The following is a 16970-nucleotide window of genomic DNA, read 5'->3' as shown; positions in this document are numbered from 1 at the left end:
GCCACTTTGGTGATGGACATTGAAGTCCCCCACCCAGAGTGTTACCCTTATTTCTTCTTCCAAGTGGTATTCAACTTGGAAGAGTACTGATCCATCAGCTGAGGGAGGGCAGTAGGTGGTAATCAGCAGAACGTTTCCTTGCCCATGTTTGATCTGATGCCATGAGAATTCACGGGGTTCAGAGTCCATGTTGATGACTCCTAGGGCCATTTCCTGTCGATTGTCCTGCTAGTGGGCAGGACATACCTCTGGATGATGATGGAGGAATCTGGAACATTGGCTGGAAACATATGATTCATTGAGTTGCTTGACTAGTCTGTGGGACAACTTTCTCAATTTTGGCACATGGTTAGTGAGGAGGACATTGCAGGGTCGAGTGGGCAGTGTGTGCCTTTGTCGTTTCTGGTCCCTTGGTCGGTGCCGGGTGGCCTGTAAAATTTCTTTGAATTTTCTGTAGTAGTTTCATGCACCTGAGTGGCTTGCTAGACCATTGCAGAGAGCAGTTGAGAGTCAGCCACATTACTGTGGGTCTGTATTTGCATATATTTGGGTCGGGGGTTGCATATAGCCCCAACCAGATAAAAATGGTGGATTTCCTTCCCCAAATGGTATTAGTGAACCAGATGGATTTTTACAGCAATCCAGTAGTTTCATGGTCAGCATTACTGATGGTAGCATTTTAATTCCAGATTTATTTAATTAACTGAATTTAAATTCCCCCAGCTGCCATGGTGGGATTTGAACTCATGTTTCTGGATCATTAGTCCAGGCTTCTACGTCACTAGTATAGTAACATTACTACAATGCTACCATGCCCAAAAAAACCTCTTAAAATTTTATTTTTGTTAAGTCCTAACTGAAGTAGAAGAAAACAAAATTTTCTTCAACTGCATCAATCAAAAAATAGTCTTGGCCACTTTATTTTATCTCTTTCCCTGCATTGCTGCCCTTCACATTGCTCTGCTAATGTTAATTTAATCCTGTGCAGCAGATGGCTAGATGAGGAAGTTGCTGAGCAATTTAACACTGGGACATGCATTTTCTGCTCTCAAGCATCTTGATCAGCACTGCCTCCACAAAGCCAAGTATAAACATAGCTTCAGTAATGTGTTGTTGTACCTGGATTTAAACTGCTACAGTCAACACTTTCACAAGCTGCTCTTTATTTTGTTTGAAAGACTTGCTGCATCTTCTTCTATTAATTCTCAGAATGTGGGCGTCACTGGCTAGGCCAGCATTTAATGACCATCCCTAGTACAACTGACTAGCTTGCTAGGCCACTTCAGACGGCAGTTATGCGTTAACCACATACAGGCCTAGACTGGGTAAAAATAGCAGATTTCCATCCCTTAAGGATATTAGTGAACTAGTTATGTAGATAGATTAGAAAGATAATCTTTTTCTCTTTCTAAAGAAGAAACAGAACATTTTGTAAATCAAGAGCACCTGAAAAGAGAGGTAAATATTTTGAGTGTGAATCCTTGGTTAGGACAGGGCGTTAGATTATTGAGCCCTCTAATGGAAATTGACAAAGGGATGGTGGAGGGAGGAAATAAGCTTGTATACCCAAACAACTTTAAAGACGTCTGCAAACGCGACATGAAGTCCTGTGACATTGATCACAAGTCGTGGGAGTCAGTTGCCAGCGATCGCCAGAGCTGGCAGGCAGCCATAAAGGCGGGGCTAAAGTGTGGCGAGTCGAAGAGTCTTAGCAGTTGGCAGGAAAAAAGACAAAAGCGCAAGGGGAGAGCCAACTGTGTAACAGCCCCGACAACCAATTTTATCTGCAGCCCCTGTGGAAGAGTCTGTCACTCTAGTATTGGCCTTTATAGCCACTCCAGGCGCTGCTCCACAAACCACTGACCACCTCCAGGCGCTTACGCATTGTCTCCCGAGACAAGGAGGCCAAAGAAGAAGAAGAAGACCCAAACAACAGCTGGAAAAGCTGTGAATATCATCCCCCAAGACTATTAAAAGAATAAAAGGCAGTGAAATTAGTTGATTAACACAGCAAAAGTGATGCACAAAATGCTAGAAGCGTCAGCAGACTTACTGCCCCTCTGTAGTTATTCCAGCTCCTCTCTCCTAATACTTCCGGGCCTTGGGAGTCCAGTGCCCCAGGATGGATAGACTTTTGAGCTGGTGTCCCAGGGGCTGGTGGATGAAAATGTGGAGTTTACAGGCAGGAACTGTGATGATGGCTTCGGTCTTCCCAGTACTACTGTTGGAAGTTGCATTTGTTGGATGTTAGATTGGATGTTTCATCTAGTCCTCAAAATCACTAAGCTTCTTGAAATGTTGAGGCCAAGCAATTATAGATTTGTTAAATATACAGTGCATGCAATAATAAAGCATAGACTTCATACACTCACACCTAATGATTGTGGCATTCAACATGTTACAGTTTTGAGCTCGGTATTCGTCGAATCCAAATTGACCACTTTTTAATCCCTTTCCCTTAGACATACTTTGGGACCTTCAGCATGTCTCCACATTACACGATCATATCAAAAGTTAAAAACAACTATATATAAGAAATTAATAATGTATATCTCATCAATAACTGTTTAACAGTTCATTTCCTCACTGTTTCCATTCAAATAACAATTATCGAATCAGAAATTGCATGTATTTGTTACGCCACTACTGAGGCTGCGAATTCTATATCAACCTTTGATTCTATATCATTTGGCACCAGCCCCTTGTTCTGAACTCTAATTAAGAAGATAGTGTTTTCCTCCCCCCGATGTTTTCTTTTGCAGTATTAACTGTTGTCCTTGCAGCTAAAGACCAGTGCTACAGTTCTCTCAAACTTGGGACTGGCATGCTTCCAATCAACATATCCCATTAAGCAGGTGATTACTTTGCGTGAAAAACCTGCTGGTGCTGTAAGGATGAGAGTTTTGTAGCCACCATTTTAGGATTGCTGTATATTACGATTTAAGAATTATACTGTTCCACTTAATAAATAACAGTTAAATGTTAACATTACAAATATTGAAGCACTCTAAATCCACAGCAGACTTATGAGAACAGAAAGAGGCCATTCAGCCCCATGAGTCTGTTCCACTATTCAATTAGATTGTGGCTAATCTGTTTTTTAACTCCATCTACCTGCCTTAGTTCTGTAACCCTTGTTACCCTTGCCTAACAAGAATGCATCAATCGCAGTTTTGTAATTTTCTGTTGATCCCCAGCCTCACCAGCTTTTCAGGAGGTGGGAGGGGGAAGAGTTCCAGATTTTCACTACCCTTTGTGTGAAGAAGTGCTTCCCGACATCAGCCCTGAACAGACTGGCTCTAATTTTAAGGATATGCCCCCTTGTTCTGGACTCCCTCCATCAGAGAAAATCATTTCTCTCTATTCGATCAAATCCATTCATTATCTTAAACACTTCATTAGATCATCCCCTAATCTTCTATAGTTATGTGAATGTAAGTCTAGACTGTACAACCAGTCCTCATAATTTAACCCTTTAAGCCCTGTAATCATTGTAATGAATCTGTGTTGCATCCTCTGCACGGCTAATATATCATTCCTGAGGTGCAGTGCCCACAGCTGAATGCAGTTCTCCAGATGGGATCTACCAGAGCTCTGTACAGCTGTAACATCCCTTCCACCCATTGTATTCCAACCTTTTTATACCTGCCCACTAGGTTTTTGTGATTTCTGCCTCTAAATCATGCTGCTCCTCCACAGTTCATACCTTCTTGCTATTTAGGTCGCTACCCTATCAACTCCTTTAATCATCTAAAACACCTTAATTGGATCACCTCTTAATTTTCCGTAGTCGGGAATTACAAGCCTAATTTGTGCAACCTGTCCTCATAATTTAACCCATTTAGCTCCGGTATTCTGACTTTTGCCACTCTGATTAACCCTTTGATGGTGGTGTTCCCATGTGTCTGCTGCCCTTGTTCCCGAGGTGGTAGAGGTCGCGGGTTCGGAAGATGCTGTTGAAGGAACCTTGGCAAGTTGCCACTGCGCACAGGTAGTGGAGGGAGTAAATGTTTAAGGTGGTGGATGGCGTGCTGATCAAGCAGGCAGCTTTGTCCTGGATGGTGTCGAGCTTCTTCAGTGTTGTTGGAGCTGCACACGTCAAGGCAAGCAGACAGTATTCCATCACAGTCCTGACTTGTGCCTTGTCGACAGTGGACAGGCTTTGGGGAGGTAGAGGGTGAGTTACTCACTGTAGAACTTCCAGCCTCTAATGTGCTCTTGTAGCCAAAGTAGTTATATGGCTGGTCCAGTTTCTGGCTAATTTTAACCCCCAGGATGTTGATGGTGGGGGATTCAGCAATGGGATTGCTGTTGAACATCAAGGAGGGATGGTTAGATTCTCCCTTGATGGTGATTGTCATTGCCTGGCACTTATGTGGCACGAATGTTACTTGTCACTTATCAGTCTAAGCCTGAATGTTGTCTGTGACTTGCTGCATGCAGGCACCAACTGCTTCAGTATCTTCGGAGTGGACGCTGTGCAATCATCAGCAAACGTCCCCACTTCTAATGTTATGAGGGAAGGAAGGCATTGATGAAGCAGCTGAAGATGGTTGGGTCTAGGACACTACCCTGAGGAACTCCTGCAGCAATGTTCTGGAGCTGAGATGATTGGCCTCCAACAACCACAACTTTGCGCTAGGTATGACTCCAACCAGTGGAGAGTTTTCCTCCTGATTCCTATTGAATTCAATTTTGTTGGAGCTTCTTGATGCCATACTCTGTTAAATGCTGCCTTGATTTCAAGGGTAGTCACTCTCACCTCATCTCTGGAATTCAGCTAATTTGTCCATGTTTAAACCAAAGCTGTAACAAGGTCTGGCCCCAAGTGGCCCTGACAGAGCACAGACTTATCGGTGAGCAGTTTATTGCTGAGTAAGTGCTACTGCTTGATAGCACTGTCGACGACAGCATCCAGCACTTTGATGATTGAAAGTAGACTGATGGGGCGGTAATTGGTGGAATTGGATTTGGCCGGCTTTTTGTGGACAGTACATACCTGGACAATTTTCCACATTGTTTCGTAGATGGCAGTGTTGTAGCTGTACTGGAACAGCTTGACGAGGGGCACAGCTAGTTCTTGAGCACAAATCTTCAGAACTAAAGCTGGATCCGTGATGCTGGGGACCTCAGGAGGAAGCCGAGATGGATCGTCCACTTGACGCTTCTGGCTGAAGATGCTTCCAAATGCTTCAGCCTTGTCTTTTGCACTGATGTGCTGGACTCCCCCATCATTGAGGATGAGGATGTTTGTGGAGCCTCCTTCTCCAGTTAGTTATTTAATTGTCCTGCACCATTCACGACTGGATGTGGCAGGACTGCAGAGCTTTGATCTGATCCATTGGTTGTGGGATTTCTTAGCTCTGTCTATCACTGCTGCATCCCCTATTTAGCATGCATGCAGACCTGTGTTGTAGCATTTTTCAGGTTGGCACTTCATTTTTAGGTGTGCCTGGTTCTGTTCCTGGCATGCCCTCATACACTCTTCATTGAACCAGGGTTGATCCCCTGGCTTGATGGAAGTGGTAGCGTGGAGGATATAGAAACATAGAAAATAGGAGCAGGAGTAGGCCATTTGGTTCCGCCATTCAAAAATGATCATGGCTGATCGTCTAATTCAGTATATGCTGGGCCATGAGTTAAAGATTGTTGTTGAATACAATTCTGCTGCTGCTGATGGCCCATAGCGCCCCATGGATGCCCAGTTTTGATCTGTTCTGTGTCTATCCCATTTAGCGTGGTCGTAGTGCCACCCAACACAATGGAGGGCATCCTCAGTGTGAAGACTTCTTCTCCACAAGGACTGTGTGGTGGTCACTCCTACCAATACTGTCATGGGCAGATGCATCTGAGACAGGTTGATTGGTGAGGGTGAGGTCAAGTAGTTAGAATATTCACAGAGGCAGGACTGTGTTGAATTGCTTGTTACAGGACCAGTGTATGATTTGGCAGCCACTGGTGGCCTGACCCAAATGGCTGTGAATCTGCAGTGAGTTTCAAAAAGCTATTGGACTACAATGGGGCACCACAGCTGAAACCAATTGTGGTATTGTTCCAGCTCTGAATTTCTAGCAGGCTTCCCCTCCTCTTCCTCCAATCCAGGGGGGCTGAGGGAGCTTCTACATAATAAATAACTGAATCATTGTCATTGATTTCTCTCTACTCTAGGATTTGTTAGTATAAGTGGCTGTAAAGAGAAGACTGAGGGGGCAACCTGATAGAGGTCTTTAAAATTATGAGGGGTTCATAGAGTTGACATAGAGAAGATGTTTCCACTTATGGGGGAAACCTAAACTAGGGACCATAAATATAAGGTAGTCTCTAAGTAATCCACTAGGGAATTCAGGAGAAACTTCTTTACACAGAGAGTGGTGAGAATGTGAAATTGCTACTACACAGAATAGTTAAGACAAATAATAGATACACTTAGGGTGGGAGCAGGCTCATGTGGAGCATAAACATTGGCATAGACCAGTTGGACTGATTGCCCTGTTTCTGTGGTGTAACATTCTATATATGCGCACTCTGAGATTTGTTACTATCCGTGTGCATGCTTGGATAATTTTGAGAGCACTTGTTATAAATCTCTTTTCTTTTCCTTAATCAGTTTGTCCAGGTATAAAATTGTGCTGGACACTGACGCAACAGACTATGGTGGTCACGGTCGATTAAACCACAACACGGAGTTCTTCACAGATGCCCAATGCCAGAACAATCGTCCCAATTCCATGATGGTAAGTAGGGCGACCAGTCACATCAGAAGGATTCCATTAAAGTGGGTGTGTCAACATATGAAAATGACAGGCAGCAAATGATCAGCTGGTCAATAAAGCCTGTTCCACATTCATGATGGCTGGGGCAGCATGTCTAGACACTTTCCCATGATGGCTGAGGCAGCATGTCTAGACACTTTCCCATGATGGCTGGGGCAGCATGTCTAGACACTTTCCCATGATGGCTGAGGCAGCATGTCTAGACACTTGCTCCCCTCCACAGCCATGTAATCTTCTGGAAGAGGCAAAAGAAAGAGGAAAAACCCAGGCCCTGTAGCGGGGAAAAAAAATCTGGAAAACCTGTCCTACTTCCTCAGGCGAAAGAAACCATTCCAGGAGATCAGAGATCATAGATTCTTTTATCGATTAGTCTATTTACCTTCTGCCCTAGCCCACAACCAGTCTAGCTCAAAGAATTACTGTGTCTGCTTGAACTGTGAGAAACAGCCAGCAGTTTATAGCAGTTTCCAAACCTGACTGTGTCTTGTGGGAGAATTTCAAGCAATACTAATACAAGGGTGAAGTACTGCTGGTTACACATCTGTTACTGAGGTTGGCAACTGTGGGTTCAATGTGATAAAATGAAAGTATCACATAAAGGGTATCTGCTTAAAGTGTGTTGGATATTTAAAAAGCCACTGTGGCAATTTGGCTGATCGGTTTTGTACTTTGAAGAAATAAATTGTATTTGTAACTCGTCTTTCACATCCTCGAGCACCAAAAGTCTTGCAGCAAACATGGCAGCCAGTTTGGACACAGAAAGGTCTCGGCAAATAAATGACAAGTTAATGTGTTTTTGGTGATATTGATTGAGGGAGTAATGTTGCCCAGGACATTGAGAGAACTCCTGTACCCTCCTTTGATCAGTGCCATCTGATCTTTAACTTCCAACTGAACAGGCCAGTGATAACTCAGTTTGACACCTCATATGAAAGACTTGACAATGCAAAGTCCCTCATTGGTGCTGATTTTATATTATGCGCTCCAAATCCTGGAGCAGGACACTCACTAGACTGATGTCACAAGTGGTGTCAGGAAACACAGCCTTAAATATATAGAACAGTTTGGCTATCTTTCTCTGAAAATCACCATTCTGTTTGTCTTGGTACCTCAAGTTGTTTTTGTGAAACACAATGCACCAGCAGTGTGGCAAAATATCGTCTATTAAATATAAAAAAGTCTATACTTCTTCATACTCACAAGTAGGATACCCATTGAGGACTTCAAACTACTCGAATCCAGCTGAGTTCTCAGAGCTGAGTACCATCAAACTAGTGAAAATGGTTCATATTTATCTACCAGGAGGGATAGTTCCTCGGCAATGTCAGGTGACCTTCTCTGAATCTATTAGTTCCAGACCATTGTTATGTGATCCTTATGTGCCACATCCTACTGCAATGTAGGTGGCAATGTTAGACCACATTTACATCATTTTGGCTGAAACGTGGATGGCCTTAATGATAAACTAACCTTGCACCATTGTTACCATTTTCTCTCTTCCCAGGATAATAAAAGACTTGCATTTATATAGTATCTTTCCTGATCTTAGGATGTCCCATAGTGCATTATTTTTTGAAGTGTGTCACTGTAGCAATGTAGGAAAACCTGTCAGCCAACTTGCACACAGCAAGGTCCCACCAACAGCAATATGGCATTGACCAGGTGATCTGTTTTAGTGATGTTGGCTGAGGGATAAATATTGATTATGACTTCCCTGCTCACCTTCGAATAGTGGCCATGGCATCTTTTACACCCATCCGAGAGGGCAGATGAGATTTCGGTTTAACATCATCCAAAAGATGGCACCTCCGACAGTACCACACTGGGAGCATCAGCCTGGATTATGCACTCAAGTCTTTGGAGCAGGACTTGAACCCACAACTTTCTGGCTCAGTGTGGTACCCATTAAGCCACATAAGAACATAAGAAATAGAAGCAGGAGTGGACCATAGAGCGCCTCAGGCCTGCTCTGCCATTCAATAAGATCATGCTGATCTGATCATGGCCTCAGTCTCAGCCTTGAATATATGGCCCAGCTTCCACAGCTCTCTGGGGAAGAGAATTCCAAGCACTAACGACCCTCAGAGAAGGAATTCCTCCTCAGCTCCTTCTTAAATGGGAGACCCCTTATTTTGAAACTGTACCCCCCTGGTTCTAAATTCCCCCATGAGGGGAAACATCCTCTCAGCATCTACCCTGTCAATCCCCCCCCCCCCCTCAGAATCTTATATATTTCAATAAGATCACCTCTCATTCTTCTAAACTCCAATAAGTACAGGCCCAACCTGCTGAACCTTTCTTCATAAGACAACCTCTTCATCCTAGGAATCAGCCTAGTGAACCTTCTCTGAAAGGTCTCCAATGCAAGTATATCCCTCCTGAAACTAAAACTGTACGCAGTACGCTGGGTGCGGTCTCACCAATGCCGTGTTCAGTTGTAATGAGACTTCCCTACTTATATATTCCATTCTATGTAATAAAGGCCAACATGCCATTTGCCTTCCTAAATACTTGCTGAACCTGCATGCTAACCTTTTGTGTTTCATCTACAAGGCCATCCAGATTCCTCTGTACCACAACATTCTGTAGTGTGTCTCCATTTAAATAATCTTTTGCTTTTCTATTCTTCCTACCAAAGTGGGTAACCTAACATTTTCCCACAACGTACTCCATCTGCCAAATTTTTGCCCACTCACTTAACCTATCTATATCTCTTTGTAGACCTTATATTACCTATGTGGCTTGGTATCAAATTTAGTTTGATAACACTCCAGTGAAATGCCTTGGGACATTTACTACTTTATAGGTGCTATATAAATACATAGTGAAATATAAAGTTGTTTTCAATCTATTTTGGACTGACAGACCTAAGATGTTTGACCTGCATTTCCTGCCGCATTTCAGACCTGATGTATCGGCACTTCATCTCCCATTTTAAATTTTATTTTGCTGTATATATGTTGTATGTACTAGGTTTATTCAATATCGAAAATTAAGGGGTGATTGAATTTTTGATTAAAGGATTTGATAGGGACAAACTATTTTCTCTTGTTTTAGGGGGCGGGGACGGTGGGGGGTGGAGTTCAGAACAAGGGGAATAACCTTAAAATTAGAGCCGGGCCGGTCAGGGGTAATGTCAGGAAGCACTTCTTCACTCAAAGGGTAGTGGAAATCTGAAACTCTGACCCCAAAAAGCTGTTGAGGCTGGGGGCCAGTTGAAAATTTCAAATCTTAGATTGATAGGCAAGAGTATTAACAGTTATGGAACCAAGGTGAGTTGATGGACTTAAGATACAGATCAGCCATGTTCAAAGTGAATGGGTGAACAGGCTTGCACGGAATAAATGATCACCTCTTGGTCATGTATGTGCATGCAAGTGTATCAGTGTCCCTCTCCTGTATCCTTTCACCCTCTCAAATACTTTCTTTTTTCGTCTTCCCATCACCTCATTGATGGAAAAGAAAACTTCCAGTAAAGGGGAAATGTGTCTGTTATATTTAAGGTGCTCATGGACCTGCTGTGCATTTCCTCATGTGTAAATTAGTTGGGACAGAATAACTGTTGTCTGTGTTCATTGAAGTTGGTATTGCGTACCTATAATTCTTTACCTGTGGCCCAGGGAGTGATGGGAGTGGGTGTTGTGGACGCAACTCCAAGATAAACTGAGGTGCCCATGAAATATACCACGTAACTGTGCCAACCTAGCATAGTTGCTAACAGAGTGTACTCCCTTTCCATTCTCATTTACCATGTGCTGCTGTAATCAGTTAGCTGTTGGTGACTGAATGCTGCTACTGCCACATCAATCATTTCCGAAGGACTGATGGAGGCTTGGAAATGGAATTCTGACAGAAAATAACCTGCAGATTTACTGCTTTGGGACGCTCCCTGCCTTCTCCCTCTTTCTACCAACCCCCCCTCCCCCCCCTCTCTTTTAACTCTTACTTCTCCAGCCTATGTCCCATTTTTGTAGAAATCAATGGGGACAAGTTGTTTTCTGCTCCCATGGTACTGCATAATATTGCTGCAGCAGTGTTTTATTTTCAATTGAGAATGAACTCCAGCTCTTGATTGTCCTTGCTGGCCATGAACAACATAGATAGCAGTATAAATCCCGCAGCGAGGATTCACACACTGACTGCTGAGGGTTTGTTGTCCTATTAGGCTGATTGATGGAGCCCTCCTTTACTTACAGATCATGTTGTCCTGGGTTTTATGATCTTTTAAAATGCAAATGATGGGTTCAAGGTGAGAGGGTGGACCTTTATTAAGTTTCCCTTCACAAGCGTTAATCTTATTAAAGGTAATTCTAGAGAGGGTCACCCTGCCTTCTCACTGACACTTTGTGCTGACATTGTCTCCTAGTTCTTCTTGAAGGCTGGACGAGGTTTTGTTCTTGCCGCACACAGTGACGGTTTTGGCGACCATGTAGCTTGATGCAAGGGCCTCATGGTGTTGCGATCTGTTTTGACCAGAGCAAGCGGCTTAGTTTGGCATGACGTCCTGCCTATTTCTACCCACATCTAGGAGCACAGGAGGAGACTATTCAACCCCTCACGCCTCTTTGTCATTCAGTTAGATCAAGGCTGATCTGTATCTTGATTCCATCTACCCCATCTGCCTTGGTTCCATAATCCTTAATACCTTTACCTAACAAAAATCCATCAATCTCAGTTTTGAAAATTTTAGCTGACCCCCAGCCTCAACAGCTTTTTGGGGGGGGATGAAGAGAGTTCCAGATTTCCACAACCCTTTGTGTGAAGAAATGCTTCCTGACGTCACCCCTGAAAGGCCTGGTTCTAATTTTAAGGTTCTGCCCCCTTGTACTGGTCTCCCCACCACCCCCTCAACTGGAGGAAATAGTTTCTCTCGATCTACCCTTTAATTGTCTTAAATCATCTGCTACCATAGTTCCTCGATTCTGGACAGAGTGTTGAAGGGGCTAGTGAAAATGATGGACTCTGGTAAACAAAACTGACTCGCGAGACGACCTTCTGGAATGCAGTTTGCTTGTGTGCCACAAGAATAAAATCACTGACCAAGTTTCCCTGGGCATCTCCTGCCTCCTCCTATTGACCAGCATTGTCACAGATACAAAATTAGTTCACCTGTTGAGTAGCATTGTTATAGACCTGGCAGTAGGCACTTCACAGCAGAGGTCACTAATTTGCAATAAGCAGCAGAAATCCTGTTTCGCCCTCACTCATTAACCAAGTGACATTGAGGACAATAATTAGCAGCACTGCTGCTCATGGATCCTGACCCCAGCAGGAGTTGGCACCTTCAGAAGGAATGAGAGAGCGTTAGAGGACATTTTATAATTACAGCTTCTAAGCCTTGTATAAAACCCTCAGTCCCAATGCATTACATCCTTTGGTTTAGATAAGGATCAATCCTGCAAGGTGAACTTTTACACACAGTCTGTATCTGCATTATTGGATTTAGCAAGGGGAAAAAATATGGTAACGTGTGAGAGCCAATAAGTAATCATGAATGCTCAGTGAAGGGCTTAAAGGAAGAAAGACCAGCTGGGAATTTGACTAGGCACAAGTGAGGGAGCTAGGTGAGTAGGAGCATGATGAGGGCATTCAGACCCTTGAGCCTGTTCTGCCATTCAATCATTTCATAGCTGATCTGTTTCTTAACTCCATCTACCCGCCTTGATTCCATAATGCTTAATATTCTTACCAAACAAAAATCTTTTAATCTCAGTTTTGAAATTTTCAGTTGGTTCAACTCCCCCAGCCTCAGCAGCGTTTTGGTGGTGGAGGAGGGGCGTTCCAAATTTCCACTGCTCTTTGTGTAAAGAAGTGCTTCCTGACATCACTCCTGAACAGCCCAGCTCTAATTTTAAATTATGACCCTTGTTCTGAGCTTCTCCCCAGCCCCAACTCCCACCAAATAGTTTCCCTCTATTCAGCAGCTCACCATCACCTTTTTTTTTTATTCATTCATGGGATTTGGGCGTCGCTGGCCAGGCCAGCATTTATTGCCCATCCCTAATTGCCCTTGAGAAGGTGGTGGTGAGCTGCCTTCTTGAACTGCTGCAGTCCTTGTGGGGTAGGTACACCCACAGTGCTGTTAGGAAGGGAGTTCCAGGATTTTGACCCAATGCCGGGTGGTCCATCCGTTCTCAAGGACAGTTAGGGATGGGCAATAAATGCTGGCCTAGTCAGCGACACCCACATCCCATGGACAAATAAGAACCCTATCGAATCCTTTAATCATCATAAACACCTTGGGAGGATCTTAGGATACAGCAAAGGTGGACCAAGAAACTGAAGGAGATCAACAACTAGCACAGTCGCCAAAATACCATCAACTAACCCTACAGGCCCAGGCGTACCTAGTTATCATCAACCATGAGGGACGATCTTCATTGATCATCAGAAAGTCAGATGTCGATTTGAAGAAAGAATTTGCATTTATATCGCACTTTTCATGACTTCAGGACATCCCAAAATGTTTTACACCCAGTGAAGTACTTTGGAACTGTAGTCACTTGCAGTGTAGGAAACATGGCGGCCAATTTGCACACAGAAAGATCCCGCAAACAGCAATATGATAATGACCAGGTAATCATTTTAATGATGTTGGCTGAGAGATAAATATTGGCATAGGACACCAAGTCGAACTCCCCTTCCCGTCTTCGAAACAGCAGCTGTGGGATCTTTTATCTGAGAGGGCAGACGGAGCCTCGATTTAATGTCTGATCTGAAAGGCAGCACTTGCGACAGTGCAGCCCTCCATCAGTACTGCATTGGGAACGTCAGCCTAGATTATGTGCTCAATTCTCTGCCAAAATGTATCCCTCAACCAACATCACGGGTGATCTGATCAATTTTGCACTGCTGTTTGTGGGAGCTTTCTGTGCAAAAATTGGCTGTCATGTTTTCTGCAGGACAACAATGACTATACTTCAAAAAGCACTTCATTGTCAGTAAAGTGCTTCAGGACACCCCGAGGTCATGAAAGGCACTATATTAATGCAAGTTCTTTCTTTTCCTTTAAACACCAGGAAACAATGTAAATGGCTACGGTGGTTGCACAGTAATTTACAGCCTTGCTCGTTTCTTGATGAGGTGTGCCATATGGCCATGTTTTAACAAGCTTTTTAATAGATTTTTGTTTCGTTTTACATCAGGGAAAATAAAGGATTTGCTTAATAAGGACATTTAATGGGGAGCCTGACTAGAGCCCTCACCTAATAAACCTTTCCAGGATATGATTAAATATAGCCCTGGAACTTTTATTATTCCAGTTCTAGATTTTACATTTTATGGGTGTTGATGAGAGTACCTTGAACTTTAAGCTGTAAGCTGTTAGAGGACAACTGGTAATTATAACTATGGATCAGCTACTGGCTACATATACAGATTCTCTGTAATGTTATGCGACCTTTGTGTATTTCAGTAATAATGGTTTGGGGCGAGATCCATACATTATAACACTAAAAGAAGAAAACAATTGAAGGAATAGGAAGGGAAAAAATCACTTTTCCTTTTATTCTATTCTAACAGGACTACGGGGAAAGAGCAGGAGAGTGGGAATAATTGGATAGCTTTACCAAAGAGCTGGCACAGGCACAGTGGGCCAAATGGCAGTCTCCTGTGCTATGCCATTCTATGATTCTTTTTTTAACCTTCTGTCTTGTCATGAAGGTGCTGAGTCTCATTGAGAAGAATGGACATGTTGGACTGAATAGCCTGCTCAGTGTTAGAACAATTCAAGGTCATTTATCTCGTTTGCTACTGTGTGTAAATTGGCTGCTGTGTTTGCCATTAAACAACAGCAATTCAAATTCAAAAGAAATTGATCAGCTGTTAAGTGCTAAGGCTGTGGAGGCAGTATCGAAATGCAAATTCTTGCTTCCTTACATTGTTCATGGCAGTAATTTATTTTCACAGCACCTGAGCACAACACTAAGAAATGCTGCGTGACAACTGCCACTGACCTCATTGCTACATATTCAGTGGTCAGAAATCAGCCAAAGTCAACTGAAAGGAGGATAGATATTGGCTTGGCCCAGCTGTAACACTCTTGCCCCTGAGTCAGAAAGTTGTGCTTTTGAGCCCTGCTCCAGGAATTATCTACACTGGTGTGGTAGCAGGGATTGGACATTGGAGTTTGCTGGCGTGCTTGCATGACCCTGAATGTGTGTTCAGAAAGATCCATGTCGGGTTTGGGTCATGTCGTGTCGACATTGCAGTCTTATGGTGGCTCATCTTTCTTGTTAAAAGACTCCTGTTGTTCCACTGGCTTTTTTTTCCCCCATAGGTTTGTGTCTGTTTTCTCAATGGAAAAATCTGGGTTTCTGTGATCCGGATGAAGCTGAAAGTACTAACGGTTTTGGCAGAACCTTTAGAAATCTTGTCAAACCGACCAACATTTTTGTATTGCAGTGAGACAACAGTGTTTGACTGTGGTCAATAGTCTGCTTTTTATTCACAAATATTGTTCTGTGCTTACATCTGTGTCTATTTAATCTTAGCTATAACACACAGTATTTCCCCACCCGTGCCATTCTCAGCACCAATCCTGAAATTGAGAAAGATTTTCATACTGTCCTTGCTCTGTAAGCCCCTCCAGCGCTATAACCGTCTAAGATCTCTGTTCTCCTCCAATTCTGGCCCCTTGAGCATTCCCAATTTTCATCACTTCCCCCATGGAGGCTGTACCTTCAGCTGCTGAGGCCCTAAGCTCTGGAAAACCCTCTCCGAAACCTTTCTGCTTGTTAAAACTTACCTCTTTGTATGTATCTCGATCATATTTTTGTCTGATAATGCTCCTGTGAAGCGCCTTATGACGTTTTACTAAATTAAAGTTGCTAGGTAATGCAAATTGTTGTACTGGAAGAACTTTGTGAGCCCAGGCTTCTAGTGTTGGCTTTGAACAACGTTTGTTCAATCCCACAGCCTGCACCAAGCCTCCATCTGAGGTGAGAGCACCTGCTGATTCCTGAAATTTTCTCTCCCTTTTTTTTATTTTTAGTTTTTTCTACTCTGTCCCTTGCCAACTTATAAAAGGGAAATAGAGCATTTAGAAAGCAGACAGTAAATCTGAAGCCAGTTTTGTGAGCAAAACCAACTTGTAAAAAAGTTCTGATGAAAGGTCACTGACCTGAAACGTTAACTCTGTTTCTCTCTCCTCAGATGCTGCCAGACCTGCTGAGTATTTCCAGCACTTTTTTGTTTTTATTTCAGATTTTCAGCATCGGCAGCATTTTACTTTTGTATTACTGTAAAAAAGTAGCTTTACAGACTGAAATCGTCTTGTTTGTATATAGTGATCTCTGGGTGTCTTTGAATTGGTGTAATGATCAAGTCAATAGATTTTGCTTACAGACCCTTCATCCGTATGCGTATCTGTTTATTTGCTGTAACATATTCTATGTTTGAAGTTAGACATCTAAGGATTGAGAGTCCCCATGCTGCAGATATGATCTATAATGCCGACATCTAGCATTGACTTATTTCAGTTGCTGTCATTCCTTGTTGTAAGCCCACCTTTTGTATTCAACAGCTTTCCAGCTTGATACTGCTTTCATAGAATCATAGAATGGGTAAGCACAAAAGGAGGCCATTCAGCTCATCATGTCCATACCAGCTCTCTGCAAGAGCACTCGGCTAGTCCCCCTCCCTGCCCTTTCCCTGTAGCCCTGCAAATGCTTTCTCTTCAGATAATTATCCAATTCCTTTTAGAAAGGCATGATTGAATCTGCCTCCACCACACCCTCAGGCAGTGCATTCCAGATCCAAACCACTCGCTGCGTTTAAAAAAAAGTATTTCCTTTAGTTCTTTTGCCATTCATCTTAAATCAGTGACTGGTTCTCGACCCTTCCGCCAATGGGAATTGTTTCTCTTTATCTACTCTGTCCAAACCCCTCATGATAGAAGTGTCCGCGTAACTGAAGTCCCTCATTCCTGGAACTGTTGTCGTAAATCTTTTTTGCACCTTCTCTAAAGCCTTTATATCCTTCCGAAAGTGCCGAGCCCAGAATTTGACACAATTCTCCAGTTAAGGTTGAACCAGTGTTTTGTAAAGGTTCCTTGCTTTTTAACTCAATGCCTCTATTTATAAAGCCCAGGATCCCCTATGTCTTATTGACCACTTTCACAACCTGCCCTGCCACCTTCAACAATTTTGTGCACATATACCCCCAGGTCCCTCTGTTCCTGATCCCCTTTTAGAATTT

General features: G+C 43.2%; 1 protein-coding gene across 4 annotated transcripts in view; it reads left to right on the top strand.

Annotated features, from left to right (window-relative positions):
• Positions 1-16970, top strand: part of gbe1b (glucan (1,4-alpha-), branching enzyme 1b) — a 666883-nt gene that overhangs the window by 620092 nt on the left and 29821 nt on the right. For 3 of the 4 annotated variants that reach the window (XM_068041301.1, XM_068041300.1, XM_068041299.1), the window contains exon 15: positions 6617-6734. In XM_068041301.1, the coding sequence (XP_067897402.1) occupies positions 6617-6734 (118 nt within the window). Of the gene's footprint in view, positions 1-6616; positions 6735-14681; positions 15123-16970 lie in introns of those variants that run through there. The other variant, XM_068041302.1, reaches the window with a different exon arrangement.

Source organism: Heterodontus francisci, chromosome 10 (genome assembly GCF_036365525.1).
Source record: "Heterodontus francisci isolate sHetFra1 chromosome 10, sHetFra1.hap1, whole genome shotgun sequence".
Taxonomy (NCBI): Eukaryota; Metazoa; Chordata; class Chondrichthyes; order Heterodontiformes; family Heterodontidae; genus Heterodontus; species Heterodontus francisci.
Note: the sequence above shows the minus strand (reverse complement) of the source record. Positions and strands in the feature narration are given on the sequence as shown.